We start from the raw sequence: 21,985 nt of genomic DNA on the forward strand, positions 1-21,985 counted from the left end.
CGAAGTCCAGGCACGTCGAGCATCGGTCACTTGTTATCCGGACTTACTTCAGTCTTGGACTGAGATCCATGGTCGTGACCATCTCTATCCGTACCCTTACTCCGTACGGTGTACTTTATGCGGGATGAGTTGCAGCTGGGATGAATAGTGGATCGACAGCCTTCCCTTGGGTAACCTGGGGATGGATGGATGGGAGCTTTAGGCGTCTTGGGGGGTGTGAATTTGCATGTGATTGATTGCCGGGGTTGAAGTGAGAGCTCGGGTGAGATGTGAGAGGTGAAAGGCTGGGTGAGATGAGAGGTTGGGGCCCGTCAGAGCAGCGGCCGGAGCTTACCCCAAATACCTCAGTAGCACAGGCACGTGGGGAATGACCAACGGGGAAAGCTGCCCTATGGTGTTAGGTACCTTACCTTGCCGGCTTAGGGGCCTCAGAAGCTCCAGCTGGGTGCAGCAGCGCAATTCTCGTCGCATTTTTTCAGCGCCTTTCCCGAATCTTTGCCATTTGCAATTTCTTTTGTACTCTCTCCTCTTTACTTATCTTACCTTGCTCATATCTTCCTCTCTGCTTCATCTTTCGGCTCTAAAATCAACTGCTGTTTAGAACTCAAATACCCGTCTCGCGTGCAAAGAGAGTAACCGGACAAGACCCAGCCATTCCGATGCCGCGACGGACACTTTAAAGTGCGACCAGCAAGCAATTGCGACGACCGGATCCACGACTAACTACGACTGCCTACGACCTACGACCGAAACCGATGACGTTGCGATCCACAGAGTCAGACAATTGCGATCAAATTCGGCCTTGGGAGGATAAGCGCATGCCATCGCGGAGAGCGTCGTTTTCTCCGACCCCTTATTCCTTCTCTTCAATCATCCTGGGACAACCACCGCTGTGCCCTCTCTCTGGCGAATCCCACCTACCAAACACCAATACTTGATCCGAGTCAACCTTTACATTCTCAAAGGCATCGAGCACGACGACAACGACAACGACAACGCGCAGAAGCCGCAGCGGCCCCGAAAGTCTGCGGAAGCAGTGGAGGATTTCGGACATTGATGGCTGCCTTTGTGAGAGAGAGACCCTTCCCCGAATCACCCCCACCCCCGACCCTCGCCCATCATCCTTGCCCTGTAGTCTGTTCGTCATTACGGAGCAGCCTGCGGATACCCAGCACTTGGAGCGCACCGGCTCCGCCCTGTTCCGCCATGGCCGAGAGACACAGGAAGAGAGAGACGGAGGCGGCTTGTTTGCATGTCTGTCTGCTTCCCGGTCTGTCTATCTGGCCTTGTTCAGATTGTTGGAGCTGAGCTTGGGACAGCTGCTGGCAGCAGATGGCACACAGACAAGACAGAAAGACACGGTCACGCTGTCACGGAGCTACCCCGGTTGCCTCTTGTCTCTGTTCTGTCTCTCTGTCTTGCTGCTCAGCTGCCTCTACGCTTTGGCATCCTTCAACGCATCAGCCACGTCATAACCTTCCCGCTCGTCTGCCCTCTGTCCTTTGCCTCACATTTCTATCCCATCCACACTCATCGCACATCGCATTTCACCCCAAATGGCATCTGTTCCGCACACCTCATCCCCCTTCCGGCTTCACTGACGGGCGGCTTGCCACGGCTGCATCCATCCACCTACCTACGCATCCATCCTTATTCCAACCCACAGCCAGGCTAACCATTGCGTCACCCGCTGCAGGATACGCCCTGGCTAGTCCATATGTCGACCCCAAAGGCCCACCGCGGCGCCGATGCCGACTCCGTAAACGATCCTTCCCAGGGCTCCGGCTTCGACGGCACACCCTCCGGCGCGCCTCCCACCTACGCGACCTTCTCCCCCGTCACCCTCGCCGCAACCACTCCAAGCCGCTCGTCCCGCCAGTCCACCATTATCGTTCATCAGAAGTCGCCCCTGCTCCTAGCAACGCCGCCGCAAATCACCCGCGCATTAGCATACTCGCATCCGTTCCTACTACCCCTCAATAAGCTTGCCGGGTTGTTGACATGGACGACCGACGATCCGTGGGAGAGCTTCCTCTTGCTGGCGTCCTTCTGGGCCATCGTCCTCTATGGCGACATTGTTGTGCGCATGGCGGGACCGATTGTCGTCGTCCTGACCTTGATACTGGGGATGTATGGCAGGCGCTTCAGTCCGCTGAGCAGTAGTGGGTGGACAGAGCCAGCTTCCAAGGATCCCGGCGGCGCGCAGAGCATCGGAGGTACGGCCGGGGGCAAGGCACAGAAATCGACGCCCAAGAGCAATACAACCACGAACACGACCAAGGGTCACCAACGGGGCGAGTCAGAGGCGACGAATACAAGGCACCAGAAGACACTGGACGAGATTGTTGAGACATTGAAGGAGTTCACTGGGCGATGTAACCTCTTGCTCGAGCCACTCCTTGAATTGACCGACTTCCTCAGTACCCAACGAACCCCTACGTCTGCCACAACACGACCAGCCTTGACGACGCTTTTCGTGCGGATATTGTTTTGCACGCCTGTTTGGATGGCCTTGACGCTTCCACCACTACGAATCATCACGACTCGACGAGTGGCTCTGCTTTTCGGCACTCTGGTGCTGACATGGCATGCCAGATTCTTGCGAGTCGCCCGAACGCTTTTATGGCGGAGCGCCACGATCCGGAGGACAGCAGCCTTGGTCACGGGTTTGACATTTGAGAAGCCCGTCAAAGCTGTCCCGGTCCAGATCACCGCGGCAGAGAATGGAAAAGTGCAGGCCAAGCCGGCAACATCGGAGCTCACCAAGGCGTTGCGCAAGCAGTCCCATAGGCATGGCAACAATGCCACGAGCAAGGACGCGGGTGTCAAGTTCACCTTTATCATATACGAGAACCAACGACGATGGGTCGGCCTTGGCTGGACACAGAGCATGTTTGCCTATGAACGATCGGCATGGACTGATGAACATAATAACACTGTGCCTTCACGAGACACATTTGAGCTGCCCGAAGTTGAGGATGGTAGCAACATGCGCTGGCGGTGGGTTGAAGCAAGCAAATGGAGGGTCGACGGGGTTCCAGATGACGGGACTGAACCTATCGACTATGACGGGGAGCCTGGGAAGAACGGATGGATCTACTACGACAACAAGGTGAGCTTTGACTATTGCAGCCGAGTGCAGCACCTAGGTACGTGACTAACACATGTCGGCCAGTGGCAAAGCGGACGTCGCGGCTCCGACGGATGGGGACGTTGGACACGACGGAGAAAGTGGTACCGTGACGCCGAACTGGTGGAGGTTTCGGAGGATGAAATGGCACACGAACTGGACGCCTCGCAAGCACCGAGCTCAGCCCGGCCCGGCTCGCCCACGACAGGACCCCCGGGTCCCGCCTTGACGACGCAGAGGTACAGCACGCTCGAAGAACAGATGGTTTCCCCTACACACTCCGCGCAAGACCTGACCCTATCAGATAAGGACCTGGAAAGAGAAAAGGACGACACTGCATCAACTCTCTCGACGAGCTCCGGCGGACGATCATTTTTCAAAGCGCCGTCATTACGACGGAAAGTGACGGATAAGAGCGTCGCCAGCAAAGCCGACAAGGAGCAGGACCGCAGTCGTAGGGCAAGTGAGGCCAAGAGCGAAGAGGAAGCTTCGGCTCTGGGTTTGAAGCTGAACCTCGCCTTACAGGGCAAGGAGGGCGGGCAATGGGGAATCGGCGATGAGGCCAGAATGAGTTTGGAGTAATGGGCGACAAAGTCCCGGGGGTTGGCTCAAGATTACGAATGACTCTTACCAATAATTGAATCCTGATTGGGACGGTAAGTTATGGTACGGTACGGTACGGTACGGTACGGTACACTGCACGGGGGGGTTGGGCATGGACGGCGTTTGTCGGCTGTAGAGTGTTCACGATTCGGTAAGGCAAGGCAAAGCAAGTCAAGGTAGCAGTGTATGATTTTGGGGTAATGAGATAGAAAACACGCACGTGTTGTGTGTTTAAGTCTACCAGACGCGGCAGGCCGCGGGCTGCAGCAAGTCACTCACTCTTCTTTGTGGGCTTTGACATGTGGTTTGGTGGGAAGGGCGGATGGTGCTTCCTGGGGGTCCTGTGAGCAAGGTACCTTGCGTACGGGTGTGACCACAAATATGCGTGATGAAGTGTGTTTGTCCCCATCACTCTTGCTTGAAAATGTAGTGGTCACTGGATGTACGTGTGTCGGCTGGGCTGGGCTGGTCGGCAACCGAACAGAGTTCATCAAAGAGGGCGGACGGCTGTGAGTGGTGCGCAGGCGAGCTGGGCATCGAGACACGGGGTCTTGCGGGTCCGGGGTAACGGGCCTTTGCTGCGGGGGGTCCGAGAAGGGCAACTTGCTCAGGGCAGGGCAGAAATAAATAGGTAAGAGTATTGTAATAAATGAAGGAAAAAGGGCTGAGGGGGCACGGAAGGGGGGGTGGATGATGTGAGATGGATGGCTCAGGTGCGACGGCGGACGGGAATGGTGACGGGGTCAGGTGGTCCGTCGCATGTCGGAAGAAAAGGGAGGCGCGGAAAGGGACACACTGACACGAGCCTTTGAGAGGGAGAAACTGTGAGAGACAGGAGCCAGCTGAAAAGAAAGGGATACATACACAGCCCAATGATACCAAGTTATCTAATTGAAGGGGTTCAGTCACATAATTTTCCATGATGCCTAAAGTTTTGGGGTCTGGTGGAATTTGTCAACGTGTTGTTCCTTGGTTTGTCCACACGATTTCAAGTTTCTCTCTTTTCGCCTTTACCTAACTTTTCTTGAAATGAGTTTCCTACACATTTTCTTCTCGTCTGATTCTGCTCATGCTACTCATTCTTCTTCTTGTTGCAGTTATTCACTTACCATCGACTTGACGCAAACTTGATACGGAGTATTATCGAGCATACTGTACCGACTACTCCAAAACTCCAAATCTAGACAGCGGGCAATTCGCATGTCTACGCTGCGTATCCGTACGTTGTTAACCTCGGCACAATCGAACCGGATTGAGCTCGTCAGCCCACAATCACATCCATATCCACGTTCGCGATAGATACCGATTCCGATGGAGGCCGCATCTCGCCTCGCCTTGATGGCCATCGTCACCCGGGCCGGGAGTCCGCAACAGCAACTACGGCAACATCTCCACCAGCAGCGAACACCGAAACAGTATCAACAACGAGACGAAAAGGCGGCGTGGAAACATCATCATCATCATCCGCTCGTCACAGTCGTCGAGTGTGATCTCGAAGCGGGTCTAGGGGGAAGGGAAGTAGCAGCGGCGGCAGCAGCAGCAGCAGGGGAGGGGAAGAGAATGTTGGGGAACCCGAACCACCAGATTCACCGTTCCTCGGGACGGGGACGTCGGGGCAGCGCGGGGAGTTCGAGTTCGCGGTCGAGTGAGGGGAGCGATGGGGGAGCGATGGCTGCCGGGGGCGGATTGGAGGCTTTTGCGTGGTGGATTCTGATGGGGTTGGAGTGTTGTGTCGTTGGCGGTGTTGAGGGCTGGATTATTTACATGGTGTACAATGGCGGTGATTTTGAGATTTGGAACTGGTGAGTATCTTCTCCCTTTTTTCCCCCCTCCATTCGTTTTCCCCATGAGGTATCGAGTATCGCTCATCGAGATTGATCTCGTGTCATACAAACGGAACAGGCATAGCTAACGATGACGGCACCCGCAGGCTATCCGAGTTCGCGTCGCCGGCCCTGATGATCCTCCTCAGCGTCTCCCTCTCCGCGGCCCTCTTGCGCGGGGTCGGCTGTCTGAACAGGCTTGGGGATTTGGGGTTCCAGGCGACCGGTCTGGTGCTGGCCACGTTTTGCGCCGTCGTGGTGTGCGCTGGTGTGAGTGGTGTTGAGGAGGGGGAGGGGCAGGACGGCGACAGGTTGGAGAAGAAGGGGGTGCGGGTCGTTGTCGGGTTGGCTGTCAAGATGTGGTGAGTAATTCGTTCCTTTTTGTTCTTTTCTGTCATTTTTCTTACTCCATCACGTGTCTCTTTACGACGATATCTCTGGTCCGGTCCAATCCGTTGGGGGGGGGAAAGGCATGCATGTAGGGGAGACATGTAGTCTTTTTCGGCTTGGCTCAACCGGAATTGGGATGATTGACTAACGATGCGCTTTTTCTCTAGGTTCCTCTTCTTCATTGGCTTCCTATGTGCCGTGTTCCAGTGGTACAGCGAAGACCGGCATACAATAACAACATCTGCGACGAACCAGCAGCCCCTACTACAAAAGAAGGGCAAGAAGAGGGAGAGGGGCTACGGCACTACCACGGGAGCATTGGCGACCGTCGACGAGACGTATGAGGGAATTGTGAGCGACCTATGAGAAGCGCGCGGATGGTCTTCTTTCCCTTTCACTATTACTGATGATGATTTTCCTGATGCATTCACGACGAGCATATGCATGATGAGCGCGCGCCTACGCTACAATGAGTTCCGCGACATTCCGATACCCCCTTTTCACCCGGCTGCGACTCTTTGGAGTCTTGACGAGGCGCAGATTTCAGGCTAGATACTATGATTCTACTGTACTAGAATACCCCTTTTTCCCATGTTATATATAGCTAGCTTTCTCTTTGTCAACCTGATGAGACATGAGATTACTTGTATCTATCCTACTGGCTACTTTGCTGGTTACCTCTGCTCGGGGTCAATTAAAGTTGGACAGATTCACCTGCCTGTAACTATGATAGCTACTCTGCTGTTACTCGACTACGCCTAATGCCACAACGCATCCCGATAGCGAAACAATAGTCAGCACCCTACCTTACTTGATACCAGCGATTGCACCTCATGCGCACTAATACCAAAGAGTGCAGTAAGCTCACGTCTATGTGACGCGTTAGTAATGGACGACACTACCTCGCCGATTTCGGCTTTCGCAGTGGTTGAGGGTTTGGAAACTTTGGACAAGGGCATCGCTTCTCTCTGGGAGCATGAAACGGCAATTTTGAGTCTAATCGGACGGCAAGGTTTGGTTTCGCTGCCGGCGCTTCATAGACGACGAATTGCCCACACTAGTTGTGTTTCTTGTTTCGTCGGGTTGCATTCCGCCGTTCAAACTCATTGGGTCTTGCATCCTCTCGTGATGTTTACTTGGATTGTAGCTTCGCCGTCCATGGAGCCGTAGACAAAGATTGCGTAGTATTCTTCTTGTCGTACGCATTGATTGCAATATGCAGAACGAGTTGTAGTCACATGCAGTTATGAGTTGTCTTCCAAGTCCTGAGAGATCACTGCCTCGGGCAGTTGAGGACCGAGGTAAGTGCCGAACCTAGGAGGCAACACTCCGGCTTAAATGTCAGAGAACAAGGCAATCGCGCACTTAAATAGACGCCAAGTCGTCTATGGATTAGATCTACGGAGTCTTCTTGCTCTACCTGGAATGTGGCGGTTCGGCAGAGCATTGAAGGTTGTCGAGTCTAACTTCGTCTGATGATGTTGCCCAAACATTCAAGACGACGTGAGCAACGGCCAGCCCCTGATCTTCACGCTACCCCTCTTCGAAGCAACAACGTTGATAACGACTTGAAAAGATGAGCCCCGCGTCAAGTGTTGCCAGGCTGGTATACTTTTCCACTGTAGACAGACTTCATCACAGAAATCATGTTCATCTCGCTCTCCATCTCGTTCCCGTGGGCCATTTTGGTCACCGTGGTAAGTCACATCGTGTATTCACGTCTAAGATATGGCAACTAAAGCTCTATTAACAGGCATGGGCATTTGGACAAGACGCCCCAAGCCCCGGCGGACCCATCCCGGGCTACGGAATCTTCATCCCCCGATGGGAAATCCCTTCCCCCGACGGCAGCGGCAAGATGCTTTCCCTCAGAGGCACGGTCGAAGAGGTGGCCGCTCAGGTCCTCGATATGCACCCGACCTTCGATATTGACGACCAGTTTGGCAAGATTGCGATGCCAGATATTGGGAAAAGAGCTACCTTTGAGGATAAAGACCAGACGCTGTGTAACAATTTCAGGGAGGCCAATAGGACGGCCGCGCACCTCAGTATCGATTACCTGAGGACGATTCAGGGGAAGCCTGAGAACGGGGCCGGGCCAGCAAATTGCGGGCGGGTCAGTTGTCGGAATGGCACGGGCATCTGGTGGTGCAATGACGTGAGTATCTTGCTCTTCTCCCCTTGATGGCCACACATTTGGTGGCTTGGTACGATGGAGTGGCTGATATGTTGGTCCCACGCAGGCCAAAAGCTCCAAGCAGATCGATTCGTTTGGCGACATTGCCGACGGCGTCCAGCGCGTCTTGTCAAAGTGTAGGGACAAGTTGGATGCGAACCAAGGACAAGGCATGACTGTCAGCGGGCAGGCTTTTCACAAGGACGATTGGAATGTGGTTGTCAGAGGCGGAGACAACTGTGACGATGCAGGTGTCAATATGAATCCCAAAGGCTCTCGGAGACTGTTCAAAGCGTAAGCATCCTGAATTTAGCCACGTGTGGTAGTATTAGGAGCGAATAACATCTCCTGGTTGGAAGTAAGCACATCCACGGCTATGGTGTGCGGAGAGATTGCGGAAACAGAGCGGTGAAGGTAAACATGTTATCAGTTACTATCCAATGGTATTCATCGTCTTTTGATCCCCTGAAGAACCCAATCCTCTCCACTTCTCCTCAGACCGCCAGTAATGCCCGAAGCCCTCAAATGCGGAAGCCTACTATCCTTGTTTTGTGTTTCCTCGATATGGTCCCCTAGCAGAGTAGTCTTCTCATCTGGGTGCACTGCCAAAAGTGCGGGGAGGGGAGAGCCTTTGACGATCTCAATATCTAGGCTGGCAGTCTCAATCATGATGATAACCAAGGTCAGGATGGAGAGCCCAACCTGAGCCGCCAGTAGCGTCAACCATGGCCATCGGATCGAGACGAACCTCTCCACCTGCCACGCAGTTCCGCTGACGTTGTCGTTCAAGAGCCTGTGTTGTGTCAATTATGACTCGCAGAGAACGAGACATGCAGTTCGTCGAGGACTTACGCATTCGTGAGACCACTGGCAATGTTTTCGGTGAGGTTGCGAAGCGCCATGAATAGGGCATCATCCAGCTTTTGAGACTCAGTAGTCTGATTGATGCCAATTGCAGCTCGTGATAAAGCTGTCCCGTAGATTTGAGTCCCGTTGCCAAATCTGAAATCGCCGGCGTCGACGTAAGTCCCCGATAGAGTCGAGTCAAGGATGTCAGCAATCTCACCGGGACCCATACCGTCAGCCACATATTTCTTGTTCGGGTTATCTGGCGATGTCAAGTATGTCGCGCTACGCGTCATGTTATAGTTTTCCACAAACACCTCTCCCTCCTGCGGTTTCGTGTAGGAAGCGACTTTTTGCGTGCCGGGAATATTGTCCTGGACCGTCACCCTGTATGTGTTTACACACCAGTGCAGCATGATTTCAGTAGCACGCAGCCGGGGGCCATAGATGACGAAAAAGTTCCAGATCTTGGCTCCCATGGCATCGGTACCATTGAATGATAGACTCGGGCCGCTGGAGATATTCAAGTTGCCGTATCCATAACTTCTTTGCAAATTCAGGCCATTGGGGAGTGTGGAATTCGTGCCCATTTCGATTGGGTCGCCGTCAGTCTTGAGAAGGTCTGTGACATCTGAAGCCAGGCAGTTAGACGGGCAACGGAGAGGTAAGGTGGTAGCAGATCCTACTGTTCATATCAACGCATACGGCAAGCGAAGTAAAGTCGTCCCAGGTGCAGTTATTTGATCGGCAGCTAGCTTGATAATACGGCATCACCTCGGTGGGTGGGGTGTAGAGACTTCGAGGAATAATCTGGTTGATCGGGAACATGATATCTCCTGCCAAAAGGTCAACATCAAGATTTCATCCATCAAGGGGGGAATATAACCAACTTCGAGAAGGGCTATTAGCAGTCGCCCAGAAATACTCATTATTCCTTCGTGTGAGTGCGGTCTCGTTCCCAGGAATGGCAACTTGGCGAGTAGGGTAAGTGACAACGGATTGTGTCAACGTCGAGGTCGCGATTCCAGAAACCAGGATGACAGCTGAGAGAATCCCAAGGAGCCTGTATCATCTCGACTTATCAATAACCCGACGTTGTATCGCACTTCCTTGGCTTGAGGTGGTTCACATACCGGCCCTTCGTCCTAAGCAACAGCTTCAAGCTACCCCACGGCCCGCGGCTGGCTTCGTCAAAGACCGCAAAATCGCCCAATGGCCTAGGCGACTTGTACCAGTTCCATTTGTACTGCGATAGACTTTCGACAACCGGGAGAACGAACGATGTGCGGCAAAATGTGGAGATGAAAGCGACGACGGTGTTGAGCGTCAGGCCAAGGGGCCAGTTCGGCAGTGGCTGGTTGTCGTACGACCTTAGTACCGTGACGAGTACAATGATGCAGACAACGCTGATAAAGCACCATACAATCTCTGGCCACCACCCTTTCAGAATCTGCCATCTTGGTCGCGGAGGCCGTCGTGTGTTGTTCCTCGTCTTCTCGGCGCTCGATGTCTTCACTAGCTCGTATTCAGTCTCACCGCTCGCAAATGTTGACTTTGAGGGCAAGTCTGTCCTAATCTCTGTACTTCGCGGTTCGTCTAAAGGGTGTGTCGTGGCTTCGGGCTCGTGATCCCAGTCGTAGACGTGGGTATCGGCGGATGAGAGCAGCAGGGCCTCGTCATACCCAAGCGGCGGAACGTATGAGGGAACCGGCTTTCGCCGCACTTGTCGCGCATCGTCGTCCTGCCCTGTCGAATTCATCACAAAAATTTACCTGCTGCTTTGCCGCTGTTACGCATGCGAATCGCGGGGTTTCTGGTGCTGTCCTCAGTCCTGCAAGCTTATCGGTGTACCGAGATCAATCTCTTCATCCCCTCGTCAGAATTCGATGTCCCTTGGGGTCTTCCCATTTTTAGATCCGATAGTCCATGAAAACCATGGTATTGTCGCCGCCACGAAGGGGTGCCTAAGTGTGAATTTGTGTAATAAGCACTACCCCAAGTCGGCGTAGATCACCCAAGCACGGTTTGATCCTCCATGCTGCGAAACATCTTTAAAGTAGCTGCCTGGGCGAGCTGACAGGCTAGGTCTTACCCGCCACTCGCTAATAAATAGCCCGACTAGCGCCACTCATGAATTACATGATTGTCAACAAGAACTCAAATTGCTTATTTTACTTTACGGAGTACTCCGTGAGTGGTTCGGGCTATTATTGTCTGGTGCTGTCGACATCGTGTATCCCTTGACTTGAATCCGCGTCCAACAGCAGTCTGATCAAGAGAGAGCCCCTCATTCGCGAGAAAACAGCAACAAGTGGCTACCAATGCTCGTCTGAACCACTCGTTTAGCCGAGTTCTCACGCCTCCCAAGCTACACCTCGCGAATTTCATGCGAATTTGACGCCGTTCTTCAGCGTCCCTATGTTGGTGATGGCGACTTCCATCTTGTTCCCGGGTGTAAGCCATTTTGGGGGTTTGAAGCCCGCCCCAACACCTTCCAAGGCCCTCAAGTCAGTCACAATGAACATTCAACGGATGCATGTAGAATTCTCACCTCCTGGGGTACCCGTCATGATGACCGACCCCTTCTGTAGCGTCGTCCCAGAGGAGAGGTAGGAAATGATGTAAGCACAGTCGAAGAGAAGATCATCGACACCTTCAGTTTGCCTCACTTCCCCGTCAACCTTTGTCTCAAGGTGAAGCGATTTGGGATCTCCAACAAGGTCAGGTCGTACGAGACAAGGTCCCAAAGGCGCAAATGTGTCGAATCCTTTGGAGAATCCCCATTGCGGTACGTTTCCTGCAAATGCAGCATCGCGCTGGAGCTTTCTTGATGATATGTCGTTGCCACAAGTGTACGCAGCAACATATTCAAGCGCATCTGACACAGATACATCCTTGGCATCTTTACCGATGACAAGACATAACTCGCCTTCGTAGTCAGCCTGGTCATCTTGGCAGATCTTGGGAATGATCACATCTGCGTCATGGTCCAGAACAGTTGTGTTGGGCTTGAAAAAGATGAAGGGAAACGGCGGTGGTTTGCGACCGGCCTCTCTAACTGAGCGAGTGATTAGTATAAAAGTCCCCAGGTTTTGCAGCGTCCAACTTACTATGGGTGGCATAGTTCAGCCCGACACATCGGAGAATGGGCACATCTCCTTGTGCCAAGGGGCCGAGAAGCTTTTTCACCACCACGATCTCATCGGTGACCTTGGTCTTCCCTGAAGTGTCATAGATGTCGGAGCCGTCAATGACTTTTGCCTTTAGATTTGTCTCTTCGGTGGTGTTTCCCAAGTCGAACCCCTCATTAGGAAGAATGGGCTCTCCACGGAGAATCCTCCCGTCGCTTGCAACAAATCGAATGAGTCTTTGCCACGCTACCGACATTATGATGGTGAATAGCAGAAAAGATGATGTCTAAAGACTTGACGCTTGAGTAGAATACCTCCAAAATGATGCCGATATCTGAGATGAAAACGACTCTGTTTTGTCACCACGATGTCACGTTACTAGTCAGGTCCTAGCTTCGTTGTCAGTGAGAACTGCCGTCACGCAAGCCACTTGATAACGGCATGGAATCGGGGATAGTGGCATCTCCCCGCTTGGAATTACACTTCTGTTATTGGGCATAGTGACGCTAGGATAACTCCTCCGTCTCACGGGATGATTCCGACAACACCTTGACGGGGACTCGCTGCAGCGCGGAGGTTTGTGGGTGAGGATCACTGAATGCGGGGATCCGGGGAGTTAAGGCTTAGTTTGCCAGGGTGTTCACCACCCTCGATCCACGGCAGTGGGCACGGGATGCGTCCGACTGCTGGCCGTGTAGGCTTGAAACAACGAGGGACCTCTTTCATATGAACCAACAACTTGGTCACGAAATCCCAATGAGGTAACAAGGCAACGCTTCGATTTGAGAAAGATCTTCTCGTGTACCCTCAGAGACAGTTATTCCTTCACTTTAACCTATTGCAAAATGCCCGCTGCCACGGAAGTACTTCAACCTGTCTCGCAGGACCCGTTTGCTCGGTCTCATAAGTCAGAGAACGGAGCTGCACGGCCACACAATCATGTCGGCGAGGAGACGAGCAACAAACAGTTCAATGGAAGCTCTGGCCACCGCAAGCTGTTATCCACGTCCTATCCCTCCAATAGCCTCAACTTTCTTCGAGCCTTGAACGCCACAAACGATGGGAAGACATCAGAGAACACACCTTCAGCATTGATATCTCTTGATATTCTCATCGTTGGGGCTGGTCTCGGGGGCCTTGCCACAGCAGTCGCTCTGGCGAGGAGTGGCCATAAGGTTACTGTCTTGGAACAAGCCGCTCAGCTATCAGAGGTACGCTTTGCTGCAGTCAGCCCTTAAAATGTCAATCTAAGCTTTTTGAAATATCTAACCACTGAGTGTAGGTTGGTGCTGGAATCCAGATCCCACCAAACTCGAGCAAACTTCTTCAACGATGGGGGGTAATGGACATCATGTCAGAACAGGCAGTACGTCCCGACGGTATCTCGTTCCGTCGCTGGGAGAATGGCCACCGTATTGGCTTCACCGATCTCACTGAATCTTTTATTGAGCTCTGCGGAGCACCATACTACGTCGCACATCGTGCTCACCTACACTCTGCGCTCTACCAGCGAGCCAAGGATCTTGGAGTTGCGGTTCGCCTGGATAGCAGGGTCGCCAGCTACAACCATCACCTCCCGTGTGCAACCCTGTCGAGCGGCGAGGCCTTCTCGGCAGATCTGATTGTTGCTGCCGATGGTGAGTGACACCTTCATGTTAGAGTTCGTGGTGCTGATCTGGGCTAATGTATTCTTGCGGCAAAGGCGTCAAATCAGTAGCCAGAAATTTGCTGCCCTCCAACCAAGTTGGGGCAACAAATTACACGGGGTTTGCGGTCTACCGAGCCACGGTGGATGTCAGCAAGATGAGAAACATCCCAGAAGTGGCTTGGATTCTTGAGAAGCCCGGACTGCATGTTTGGTAAGCTGATTGACGATTAAATTCGTCGGAGATGGTGGTCTAATTTGTAGCACAGGATTGGCGAAGATCGCCACGTCATGACTTACACCATCGCTGCTGGCGAATCCTTCAACATGGTATTGTCTCATAGGGACTCGAGGGATCCTTCCACCTGGGTACAAAGGACGCAAGCCGAAATTCTGGAAGAGATGAGAGCGGAATTCAAGGGTTGGGACTCACAGTATGATTCCGCGATACCTCCAAAAAAATTTTGTTTGCTTGATTTATTGATACATGTGTTCCAGGCTCACAAAAATAATCGAGTTGATCGACACCACCATAAAGTGGCCTTTGATGGCTGGTGTCCCGTTGGAAAATTGGGTTGCGGATTCTGAACGTCTTGTCATCCTCGGTGATGCGGCACATGCGATGCTCCCATACATGTCCCAGGGAGCGGCCATGGCAGTCGAGGATGGCGCCGCTTTGGCTGTGGCACTCAACAACATTGCAAGTCATGAACAGCTTGGTCACGCGCTTCACATATTTCAAAAAGAAAGGAAGACACGAACCTCGATGATGCAGGAAGCGAGCATGGTGAATGCTCTGCTGTGGCACTTCAAGGATGGCCCGGAACAGAAGGCTCGAGATGAGGCGATGCGCCCCGAGGTCGAGGGTCGCAAATTTTCGAGCAGCCCAAATCAGTGGTCCGATCCCCTCACTCAGTCTTGGGCTTATGGTTATGACGCCGAGGATAAGATGTTGGAGCAATGGAGGCGGGAAAGCGAGGCCTGAGGAGCTTAGAGCCGACATGATTTACAGGGTTGCGCGATACAATAGATTGTGGGAAGAATCAGGACGATTAGCTAGAGTGGTTATATGCTAGAACCAATTTGGAAGGACATGACCAGAGATATCGTTTTCCAGCTTTTCATGTAGTCCATCATGGGTTTGTGGCTAACTGACGTGGTGACTGATGACAAGCCGTTTGTTGAAACGGTTCAAGGAGACTTTTCATACGAACAGAGGCGAGATCATGTGTGGTACAGGAGACCTTCTCAAGCGACTACTCCTTAGCTTTGACCCACCCCTGATGAACTGCTATCATGAACAAGGACACTGATCCAGCTTTTGTGAATGGTAGTCGGGGAGCTTTGATTATACGACAACAAGTTTCAAATATGTACATGCAGTGACCAAAGTCGAGTGACTAGCGCCTACCAAAATAAGTCCCCTGTAGCAAAATCGTCCATCACCTCGGACATCGAGAAGTTTGCGCCAGTATTGGGGAAATCATTGAAGTTAGGTGGGAGGTAGTTCATCAAGTTTGAGAAGGCTTCATCCATTCCTCCATTCGACGATATTTGCGTGGTCTGTGCATTCTCACCTCCGTCCAAAGGGATTGCGTGGCTTGGTACCATGCCTCCCACCTCGCGGGCGGCATCGTCACGGCCCGAAGCTATGTCGAAGTCAGTATCTGTACGTACTTCACACTGACGCTATCACCTACTCATTTGCAAGCTTTGAACCATGAAGATCAAGGTTGCAGTAAACTTTGCGCACTTTTCCACCATGGGGTTCTGGATGTCCAATCGCGCAATGCAACTGACTGCACTCTTCAGGATATCGTCAAGCCGTATGGCGGTGTTTGTGTAGCCTTGATCATAGGGCATAGATCCATAACTATCCTCGACCAGCTTGGTCGCAACAATAGTCAAGGAGGCATTGAAAGCTACAATGGAATTAGCTGGCATTCTTTCGGAAAACGAGTCACACTCACTGAAGTATAGACTGAACCACCACGCCCCAAGAAAGGAGATCGTAGGCTGTACATCGTTTGCAAGTTTACAGGCTTCAACTAAGCGGATGATAGCTTCGGCAGACCGCAGACATACTGTTCTACTGAGATGCCACGCCTGTTGCAGCGTGGCGGCTTCTTGGGGTGATTGAGCGCTTCCATCGAAAGATTGTAGACAGCGGTCTAGTATTGGGCGATGTGACAGTAGTTGCAGGTTATGATACCGGAGTGTTAGTATCACACGGAACTTCAGTAACATCATCTTCCCTTCAGGGCTGGCGACTTCATTCGGCTCCACAAGCTGCATCGATAAGGGTAAAGATGCTTGCCAGTCAGCGAGTTTCTGTCCAATCTGTATCACACTAGCCACGGTGTTTGTTAACGGGATGGCCGATATTGATCCAATATTGCTTTCGTATAGTTCGTCGATTACGGCGGCGGTAACCCCATACAGCGTTCTGGATAGCCAATTATCAGTCAACATCAGGCGGAATAACACTGTGTGGTGGACAAACATGGATGCGTTCCAAAATGCAGTACTCTCTTCCTCGTTGGACCATCTCGAGATATCCGACGTTCTTTGATGAGAAATAAAGTGTCTTGGCAGAGGTGTTCGGATATAGCTTTGTGGAATGATGGGCGGCCGGCCGAAGGTCATGCTCAGCGTTCTGTGTTCCCATGGTAATACAGTTAGACACAATTCTTTGCTCAGCTAGCCGGCCAGATCATCTGAATACTCTACTTACCTGTCGAGCACCACACATCCGTACCAAGTGCGTATTCTAATTTCTCGTTCAAGCGGTTCGAATCTTTGAAGAGCCAATTCTGAATGGAAACCTAATTCGAGCGCGGCTTTCACAGCGAGTCCGTGTATGGCCCATGTCTGTATAGATCGTTGGCTTCCTTGAAGGTACTGTGACATGAGAAGCATAGCCTGGACTTTGAAAGAATTGGGTCAGCTAAAGAAACTGTCGCGGGAAGAAGGGTAAAACAGCGGTACCTGCTTCGACATTGGCTCCCGCCATCATCTCGGTCATTGAAAGGGCTTTGGCTCGCCGGTAATGAACCTCTGATATCGCCTGCCGGTCGCCCAGACCTACCCCTGTAGCGTTCATGGTGCTCGTAGCCATCGCCAGAATCATGTGTAATAGTGCAAGCCATGCAGTTTTCGCGTTCTGCATACCAGTTGCTCTGTACTGTGCGTACGTTTTCCAGAAACTCTCTTCATGGATATAAGGGAATAGAAGACCCGTGTCACGGAAGAATTGGCGCACAAGATTGACGACTTCTTCTTCAGGCGGCAGACGGGATGCCTCGGACGGCTTTTCGAGTTTCCTCGAGTCGAAGGAATCTGTGACTGGAGACTGAGATCTAGAGACGGCCAGAATGTGCTGCTGTGCTTGCTTTGCAGGTGTACAAGATGTTTGTCCCCGCTCATCTCTTTGGATCTTGTTCAGTAAGTGGTCGAGCGTGCGGCGGATGATTCTTGTGAACGCAATGTTAGATGAAGGCCCTGGATGACAACGATTAAGGATCAGCAGGTGCTCAGGGAAATTTAGGATCATGACCGTGAAGTCTAGTTTATTCTGTCATACCGAAATACGCCCAAGACTCGTCTGTGGTAAATTCAATAGTACCAACACCATCTGTTGCGTCGGGGGTAATCCCCTGCGTAACACTTCCATCCTCGACATTAAGCGACTCCTCGGGATATGTGGTTTCTGAGAGATCATCGGTACGACCAGAAATACTACGTGGGAAGAGAACATGTTGTTTTCCCTGTAGAAACGAAGCGGGTATAAGTCTCTTTAGCCGACTAATTTCTTCTTCGACATCAGCCAAGCGGTGTTCAACTTGCTCGAGATATCTAGCCACAGGGTGAGAAAAGTTTTGTAAAGGTCTTCCAGGCAGATCCAACAAACATACTGTTTCGGTACCAGCGCGTTGCTTCCACCAGAGTTGGCTGCGTAGATACATTCGATACCTTGTTCGACGCAAGCGGAGCACTGAGGCCTAACACCGTCGCACTATTATCCAGAGTTTTCTGATTAGTATTCGATAAAATTCAGTAACATCCGGTGGGCGGGACGATTCCGTCCGGGCAAAATCTGCCAAATTGGCTGCCAACTGTATGGTAGTCCGAAAACGTCGCACTCACCCTTGACTTCCGAGCTCGACATGAGCTGCAGGCAATCGGGATACGCTTCCGCTTCCGAGTCGACGCGCCTGTTGGCCCTGGAGTACTGTTCTCCATTTCTCGGGGAAAGTCTTCATCCAGCTCACAAGTTGTGTGGCACGATAGGGCAGAGGCTGGTAGAGGCGGGGATTTAGAGAGAAAGATGATCAAGTCCCCGGTGTAGTTGAAAAGGGAGGGCGGGGAGTTAGGGAAGAGGAGCGAACTCTAAACGCTGTACACCTAACGCTGAGAGGCTGTGCTACGCCGGATTGCGTACGGTTAGCGTAGTGAGCTGGTGTCTTTGCCAAAGCCTCCGACCATGCCGTTTCGGCTAAGACCTTAACTCCCCGGATACATCTGCGCTCGCTTTGTAACCTTGCCATCACGTTGACGGTACTGACGAAACGCGGTTGGCCTTCACACGGGATGAGAGTTCGGCAAACACCCGTAAATCATATGTTTTTGATCAAGTCATAAACACATCTCTTCAACACTGAATCGTCGCTAACCGAAAATCATCCAAGAAGAGTGAAAGCAATCAACACCTTAGCACTTGACTCAAGCAACCCAACGTCGTATTATACTGAGAATTCGAAAGCTAGCCATGTCTTCAACCGTCACAGAGACTTCGCACCAAGCCAAGCCGGCTGAAGATGGCACCGCGAAGATGCTGCGCGATGCTGAGGCTAACCACACAAAGCCTCTGTGGCTGCAAATGACCAGACTAAACCCTCCTCTGCCCAACCCACGGTGCACACCCCATCTTTGGAAGTATTCGGAAATTCAACCCACCCTTTTGCAAGCGGGTCAGCTTGTTACCGAAAAGCAAGCTGAGCGCAGGGTGTTAATGCTCGTCAACCCCTCTAGAGGTACGGATATGCAGCCCATTTTGATGAAGCTTTAGACCTCTACTTCTGAAAATTGAATCCGTTCCTGACTCGAAAACCTAGATGCCCCTTTCACAACTGACACTCTCTACGCTGGGCTGCAGCTGGTCATGCCCAATGAGACAGCGCCGGCGCATCGACATACGGCCTTTGCCATGCGCTTCATCATTGAGGGCAATGGCGGCTTCACTGCCGTTCACGGAAAGCGCATCCAGATGAACCGGGGAGACGTAATCTTGACCCCCACTTGGAACTGGCATGATCATGGAAAGGATGGGTCCGGCCCGATGATCTGGCTTGATGGCTTAGATTTGCCCAACTTTACCCACTTCCCTGTTCATTTCGTCGAGCATTTTTCATCTCCACGATACCCAGCAGATGATGTTGATACATCCCAGTCGCCCATTGTCTTCCCGTGGAGTAGGATGAAAGCAGCGCTTGACGACGAGGAAGGGCACTATGCTACACAAAGCTATCTTCGTGCAGATGGATCTGAAGGTACTTGCTTGCTATTCCGTCCCATCCACATATTTTGGCGTTTGAACTGACTTTTGCAACGCTCCAGTGAGCAAGGTTTTAGGTGGCCGTGCAGCCCGCTTGGCCTCCGGTGCCAAGTCTCCTCTGATTCAGGAGACCGCGTCATCTGTTTACCATGTCGTGGAGGGATCAGGGCGTTCTCGTATCGGTGATACAGATCTCATCTGGAAGAAGGGGGATACTTTCTGCATTCCCTCCTGGTACTCTTATCAGCATTTTGCGGACGAGGGCCTAGAGACAGACGTGTATCTGTACCGTTTTGATGACATGCCCATGCTGAAAAGTCTGGGATTTTACCGCTCAGCTGATATGGACGTGGAACGTCTTGTATCGAACTAAGCGATTGTATTTACTCACCTGCAGACTGAATGAAATGAGATTAATTCCATTATGACATGTGTACTACGTATAGGTGGGAACTGCGGTGTGAGATATAGTCTACGAGTTTACAGACATTTGGTATCACGCGCCAAAGCACCCTTCATGTGCAGACAGCGTAGGCGTCAACGCACTCGGTCGCTTCGATCATACAAGTTTTCTTGTATCGAACAGGAGATGCTGCGTAACGATGGTGAGTCACAGCAAGGTATGGTTCCTTTATTGGTCATATCAAAGTTTCAAATTCGATGTAAATTGCAACAAGGCTACAACGGCCGACTTCCCCTTCGTTCCTAATCGCTGCCCGTGCAGGTTTGATAGACGGAATTCGCACGCTCCTGTTTCTTTGCCAGCTACGCTATCCCTATCCCGTCTAAAAGCCTACTCTCCTAGCCTAAGCGAGAGCTGCAGTCTTTCGAATGACTGTATCACTGAAAAAGTAAAGGGGGATCACCAGTAAGTATACCGCCCAGAGGATTCCCGCCATGGTACCAAACTGAGCAACGGGTCCTGCCTGTGCCATCCAGCTTGTAGCCGCGTAAGAGACTCCGAAACCGACGGAATTCTTGATCAAGTTCACCAAAACTCCGATATGGCTGGCTCGAGGTGGCATGGTGTCCACAGCATACGTTAGTAGCACGTTGGCCGAGCATGTCAAACCTGTGGCCAACATGCCATAGCCAACGCTGACTTGCGCCCACTTTTCCGGTGATGCAAGGCCATATCCAATGACCAGACATCCAGCTGGGCTGATAAGACCTCCAATAATTACAGCTGGCAATCTTGAAGCCGGATCTCGCCTCCCACCGTTGCGACGTGTGGCTCGGTTGAAAAGGTAATCAGCCAACGCGCCGCCAACTGGGAGCCCAACCAAAAGACCGATCAAGGGCCCGACGCTGAGCAATCCGACATCTCGAGCACCCCAGAGCAGTGGCGGGGGGCTGTACACCACCGAGAGTAAGATGGATACCAAGACAGTCCAGCCAATGGTGAGACCGAATACCAAAGTTGTAACAATAACCTGTGGCGCGCTCAGAAGTTGGAGAGGCTGAAAGAGGCTCGAGGCGGCGTTTTTCCAGTCCATGTCGATGTACGACGTCGAGAAGGAGCGCATTCTCCATTGTTTTTCCTAGTTCTCTAGATCCTGAATAGCCTTGCTGGTTGGCGTTTTCAACTTCGGCGTAGGTGGGGCTCAAGGGCAGACCTTTTGGATTGTCTTCAGTAATAGGACCGAGCTCGACTTCCTCGGCCGTCTTTGGCGAGTCCGCACGAGTTTCCGGGAGCATGATCAATGTACCGACAAATGTAACGAAGATAAGCGCCGATAGAATACGAAAGTACCATCTCCAGTCACCAGTGCCGTCTGCGACAACTCCTGAGATAATTGGTCCAATGGATGAGCCGGCAGCCAAGAGTCCAACGTATACAACCATTGCGCTTGCTAGTTGATTGTTTGGGAATGCCTCTTCAACAAAGCTGGGTCCCAGGGCCTCGACAAGCCCGCCAGCGAGCCCGCCAAGAATTCTTGATGTTCTCAAGTCATTGAATGTAGATGCTTCCCCTGACCAAAGGCAGAAGACAAAAAACATGACAAGAGATATGAGAATCGTGTATCGTTTGCCGATGAGGGATGCCGCAGGGAGGGCGAAGATGTTCTAGAGATGAAGGCAGTTTAGTCCATGTCTCTTTATAAACACGTTTGCAAAGCATTTGATGATCCTCTTTGAGTAAGCTTACCGATAGTCCCAGAGTCAAGAGCACGTAAGTAGAAAGCTGGGAAGCCTCTTCCGAAGTGCAATGAAGCTCTGCGATGATGCGCGAAAACAGCGGAGGGGCACCCGCCGCAAAGGCGTTTCCCAAAAGGTTGTAGAAGCTGACGTTCAGAAGGATCCAGATCCTCCACGAAAGCGGCCATCCCTATCGAATCGTTGATAATTAGTTACCAGAGCCAATGATATCGTGAAATCTTTCTGCCCAAGGACATCGGCACCACTAACCAAGACGCTTGACTCCATCACGGAATCAGTCGATGTTGACATGTTTGTTGATTTTGGACGTACGATATGAATCGATTTCTTCTAAGTTTGGTTCGATAATTTAGATAAATGCTTACACGGGCTCTTGTAATTTCCGCTCAACACTGGCTCCGCCCTGTCCTATCTACTCCAGCCTTCCCCTTTACAGACGACAACTTTCATTACAAGATCAAACTTACGAACGCGTAGCGTATCATTGGTCTGGCGAGTCATTCGGGGAGATAAACCTAAGGTATGCA

The 21,985-nt window shown here is 51.9% G+C and overlaps 9 protein-coding genes across 9 annotated transcripts; 5 read left to right on the top strand and 4 right to left on the bottom strand.

Annotated features, from left to right (window-relative positions):
* Nucleotides 1-846: 846 nt before the first annotated feature.
* BDP55DRAFT_366611 (integral peroxisomal membrane peroxin) lies at nucleotides 847-3,927 on the top strand. Its single transcript, XM_060567081.1, has 3 exons — nucleotides 847-1,068; nucleotides 1,697-3,112; nucleotides 3,176-3,927. The coding sequence occupies exons 1-3, from the start codon at nucleotides 1,057-1,059 to the stop codon at nucleotides 3,710-3,712; spliced, it is 1,965 nt and encodes a 654-aa protein (XP_060423937.1). The 5' UTR covers nucleotides 847-1,056; the 3' UTR covers nucleotides 3,713-3,927.
* A 1,474-nt stretch (nucleotides 3,928-5,401) lies between these two features.
* BDP55DRAFT_637197 (uncharacterized protein) lies at nucleotides 5,402-6,312 on the top strand (the record flags this gene model as incomplete). Its single annotated transcript, XM_060572971.1, has 3 exons — nucleotides 5,402-5,535; nucleotides 5,664-5,918; nucleotides 6,114-6,312. 3 exons carry the CDS (start codon nucleotides 5,402-5,404, stop codon nucleotides 6,310-6,312), a joined length of 588 nt encoding a protein of 195 aa, XP_060423938.1.
* Nucleotides 6,313-7,337: 1,025 nt separating this feature from the next.
* Nucleotides 7,338-8,542, top strand: BDP55DRAFT_592833 (uncharacterized protein). Its single transcript, XM_060570942.1, has 3 exons — nucleotides 7,338-7,643; nucleotides 7,700-8,104; nucleotides 8,190-8,542. Exons 1-3 carry the CDS (start codon nucleotides 7,593-7,595, stop codon nucleotides 8,418-8,420), a joined length of 687 nt encoding a protein of 228 aa, XP_060423939.1. The 5' UTR covers nucleotides 7,338-7,592; the 3' UTR covers nucleotides 8,421-8,542.
* Nucleotide 8,543: 1 nt separating this feature from the next.
* BDP55DRAFT_707790 (uncharacterized protein) lies at nucleotides 8,544-11,025 on the bottom strand. Its single transcript, XM_060578083.1, has 5 exons — nucleotides 10,102-11,025; nucleotides 9,859-10,031; nucleotides 9,655-9,804; nucleotides 8,975-9,599; nucleotides 8,544-8,915 (listed from the first exon to the last, which is right to left on the bottom strand). The coding sequence occupies exons 1-5, from the start codon at nucleotides 10,725-10,727 to the stop codon at nucleotides 8,570-8,572; spliced, it is 1,920 nt and encodes a 639-aa protein (XP_060423940.1). The 5' UTR covers nucleotides 10,728-11,025; the 3' UTR covers nucleotides 8,544-8,569.
* A 107-nt stretch (nucleotides 11,026-11,132) lies between these two features.
* On the bottom strand, nucleotides 11,133-12,661 carry BDP55DRAFT_680599 (uncharacterized protein). The gene is made up of 3 exons (XM_060576119.1): nucleotides 12,079-12,661; nucleotides 11,520-12,026; nucleotides 11,133-11,459 (listed from the first exon to the last, which is right to left on the bottom strand). The coding sequence occupies exons 1-3, from the start codon at nucleotides 12,353-12,355 to the stop codon at nucleotides 11,353-11,355; spliced, it is 891 nt and encodes a 296-aa protein (XP_060423941.1). The 5' UTR covers nucleotides 12,356-12,661; the 3' UTR covers nucleotides 11,133-11,352.
* A 283-nt stretch (nucleotides 12,662-12,944) lies between these two features.
* BDP55DRAFT_563679 (FAD binding domain-containing protein) lies at nucleotides 12,945-14,729 on the top strand (the record flags this gene model as incomplete). Its single annotated transcript, XM_060570268.1, has 5 exons — nucleotides 12,945-13,310; nucleotides 13,382-13,736; nucleotides 13,802-13,958; nucleotides 14,014-14,178; nucleotides 14,243-14,729. The coding sequence occupies 5 exons, from the start codon at nucleotides 12,945-12,947 to the stop codon at nucleotides 14,727-14,729; spliced, it is 1,530 nt and encodes a 509-aa protein (XP_060423942.1).
* Nucleotides 14,681-18,080, bottom strand: BDP55DRAFT_680604 (fungal-specific transcription factor domain-containing protein). The gene is made up of 9 exons (XM_060576120.1): nucleotides 17,891-18,080; nucleotides 17,659-17,759; nucleotides 17,328-17,599; nucleotides 16,733-17,245; nucleotides 16,479-16,671; nucleotides 16,248-16,400; nucleotides 15,715-16,190; nucleotides 15,445-15,666; nucleotides 14,681-15,393 (listed from the first exon to the last, which is right to left on the bottom strand). Exons 1-9 carry the CDS (start codon nucleotides 17,984-17,986, stop codon nucleotides 15,152-15,154), a joined length of 2,268 nt encoding a protein of 755 aa, XP_060423943.1. The 5' UTR covers nucleotides 17,987-18,080; the 3' UTR covers nucleotides 14,681-15,151.
* Nucleotides 18,081-18,277: 197 nt separating this feature from the next.
* On the top strand, nucleotides 18,278-19,712 carry BDP55DRAFT_680607 (gentisate 1,2-dioxygenase). The gene is made up of 3 exons (XM_060576121.1): nucleotides 18,278-18,777; nucleotides 18,859-19,293; nucleotides 19,361-19,712. The coding sequence occupies exons 1-3, from the start codon at nucleotides 18,513-18,515 to the stop codon at nucleotides 19,669-19,671; spliced, it is 1,011 nt and encodes a 336-aa protein (XP_060423944.1). The 5' UTR covers nucleotides 18,278-18,512; the 3' UTR covers nucleotides 19,672-19,712.
* A 392-nt stretch (nucleotides 19,713-20,104) lies between these two features.
* Nucleotides 20,105-21,754, bottom strand: BDP55DRAFT_620626 (major facilitator superfamily domain-containing protein; the record flags this gene model as incomplete). Its single annotated transcript, XM_060571337.1, has 4 exons — nucleotides 21,708-21,754; nucleotides 21,448-21,627; nucleotides 20,886-21,365; nucleotides 20,105-20,839 (listed from the first exon to the last, which is right to left on the bottom strand). The coding sequence occupies exons 1-4, from the start codon at nucleotides 21,747-21,749 to the stop codon at nucleotides 20,105-20,107; spliced, it is 1,437 nt and encodes a 478-aa protein (XP_060423945.1). The 5' UTR covers nucleotides 21,750-21,754.
* Between the last annotated feature and the right edge of the window lie 231 nt (nucleotides 21,755-21,985).

The sequence above is a fragment of the Colletotrichum godetiae genome (genome assembly GCF_030913485.1).
Source record: "Colletotrichum godetiae strain CBS 193.32 chromosome Unknown BDP55scaffold_64, whole genome shotgun sequence".
In the NCBI taxonomy this organism is placed as follows: Eukaryota; Fungi; Ascomycota; class Sordariomycetes; order Glomerellales; family Glomerellaceae; genus Colletotrichum; species Colletotrichum godetiae.

Excerpts from the sequence above, each read along its gene's own strand:
- BDP55DRAFT_366611 (XM_060567081.1), top strand. Across the intron at positions 3,113-3,175 it reads GGATCTACTACGACAACAAG|TGGCAAAGCGGACGTCGCGG; the intron begins GTGAGCTTTGAC and ends CATGTCGGCCAG.
- BDP55DRAFT_592833 (XM_060570942.1), top strand. The coding sequence starts at position 7,593 with ATGTTCATCTCGCTCTCCATCTCGTTCCCGTGGGCCATTTTGGTCACC. Across the intron at positions 7,644-7,699 it reads GGGCCATTTTGGTCACCGTG|GCATGGGCATTTGGACAAGA; the intron begins GTAAGTCACATC and ends CTCTATTAACAG. Across the intron at positions 8,105-8,189 it reads GCATCTGGTGGTGCAATGAC|GCCAAAAGCTCCAAGCAGAT; the intron begins GTGAGTATCTTG and ends GGTCCCACGCAG.
- BDP55DRAFT_707790 (XM_060578083.1), bottom strand. The coding sequence starts at position 10,727 with ATGAATTCGACAGGGCAGGACGACGATGCGCGACAAGTGCGGCGAAAG. Across the intron at positions 10,032-10,101 it reads TTGCTTAGGACGAAGGGCCG|GCTCCTTGGGATTCTCTCAG; the intron begins GTATGTGAACCA and ends GAGATGATACAG. Across the intron at positions 8,916-8,974 it reads GCCAGTGGTCTCACGAATGC|GCTCTTGAACGACAACGTCA; the intron begins GTAAGTCCTCGA and ends GACACAACACAG.
- BDP55DRAFT_680599 (XM_060576119.1), bottom strand. The coding sequence starts at position 12,355 with ATGTCGGTAGCGTGGCAAAGACTCATTCGATTTGTTGCAAGCGACGGG. Across the intron at positions 12,027-12,078 it reads GCTGAACTATGCCACCCATA|TTAGAGAGGCCGGTCGCAAA; the intron begins GTAAGTTGGACG and ends TCACTCGCTCAG. Across the intron at positions 11,460-11,519 it reads CATGACGGGTACCCCAGGAG|GTGTTGGGGCGGGCTTCAAA; the intron begins GTGAGAATTCTA and ends GGGCCTTGGAAG.
- BDP55DRAFT_680604 (XM_060576120.1), bottom strand. The coding sequence starts at position 17,986 with ATGGAGAACAGTACTCCAGGGCCAACAGGCGCGTCGACTCGGAAGCGG. Across the intron at positions 16,672-16,732 it reads GGGAGCCAATGTCGAAGCAG|TCCAGGCTATGCTTCTCATG; the intron begins GTACCGCTGTTT and ends ATTCTTTCAAAG. Across the intron at positions 16,401-16,478 it reads GGATGTGTGGTGCTCGACAG|AACGCTGAGCATGACCTTCG; the intron begins GTAAGTAGAGTA and ends ATGGGAACACAG.
- BDP55DRAFT_680607 (XM_060576121.1), top strand. The coding sequence starts at position 18,513 with ATGTCTTCAACCGTCACAGAGACTTCGCACCAAGCCAAGCCGGCTGAA. Across the intron at positions 18,778-18,858 it reads GCTCGTCAACCCCTCTAGAG|ATGCCCCTTTCACAACTGAC; the intron begins GTACGGATATGC and ends TCGAAAACCTAG. Across the intron at positions 19,294-19,360 it reads TCGTGCAGATGGATCTGAAG|TGAGCAAGGTTTTAGGTGGC; the intron begins GTACTTGCTTGC and ends GCAACGCTCCAG.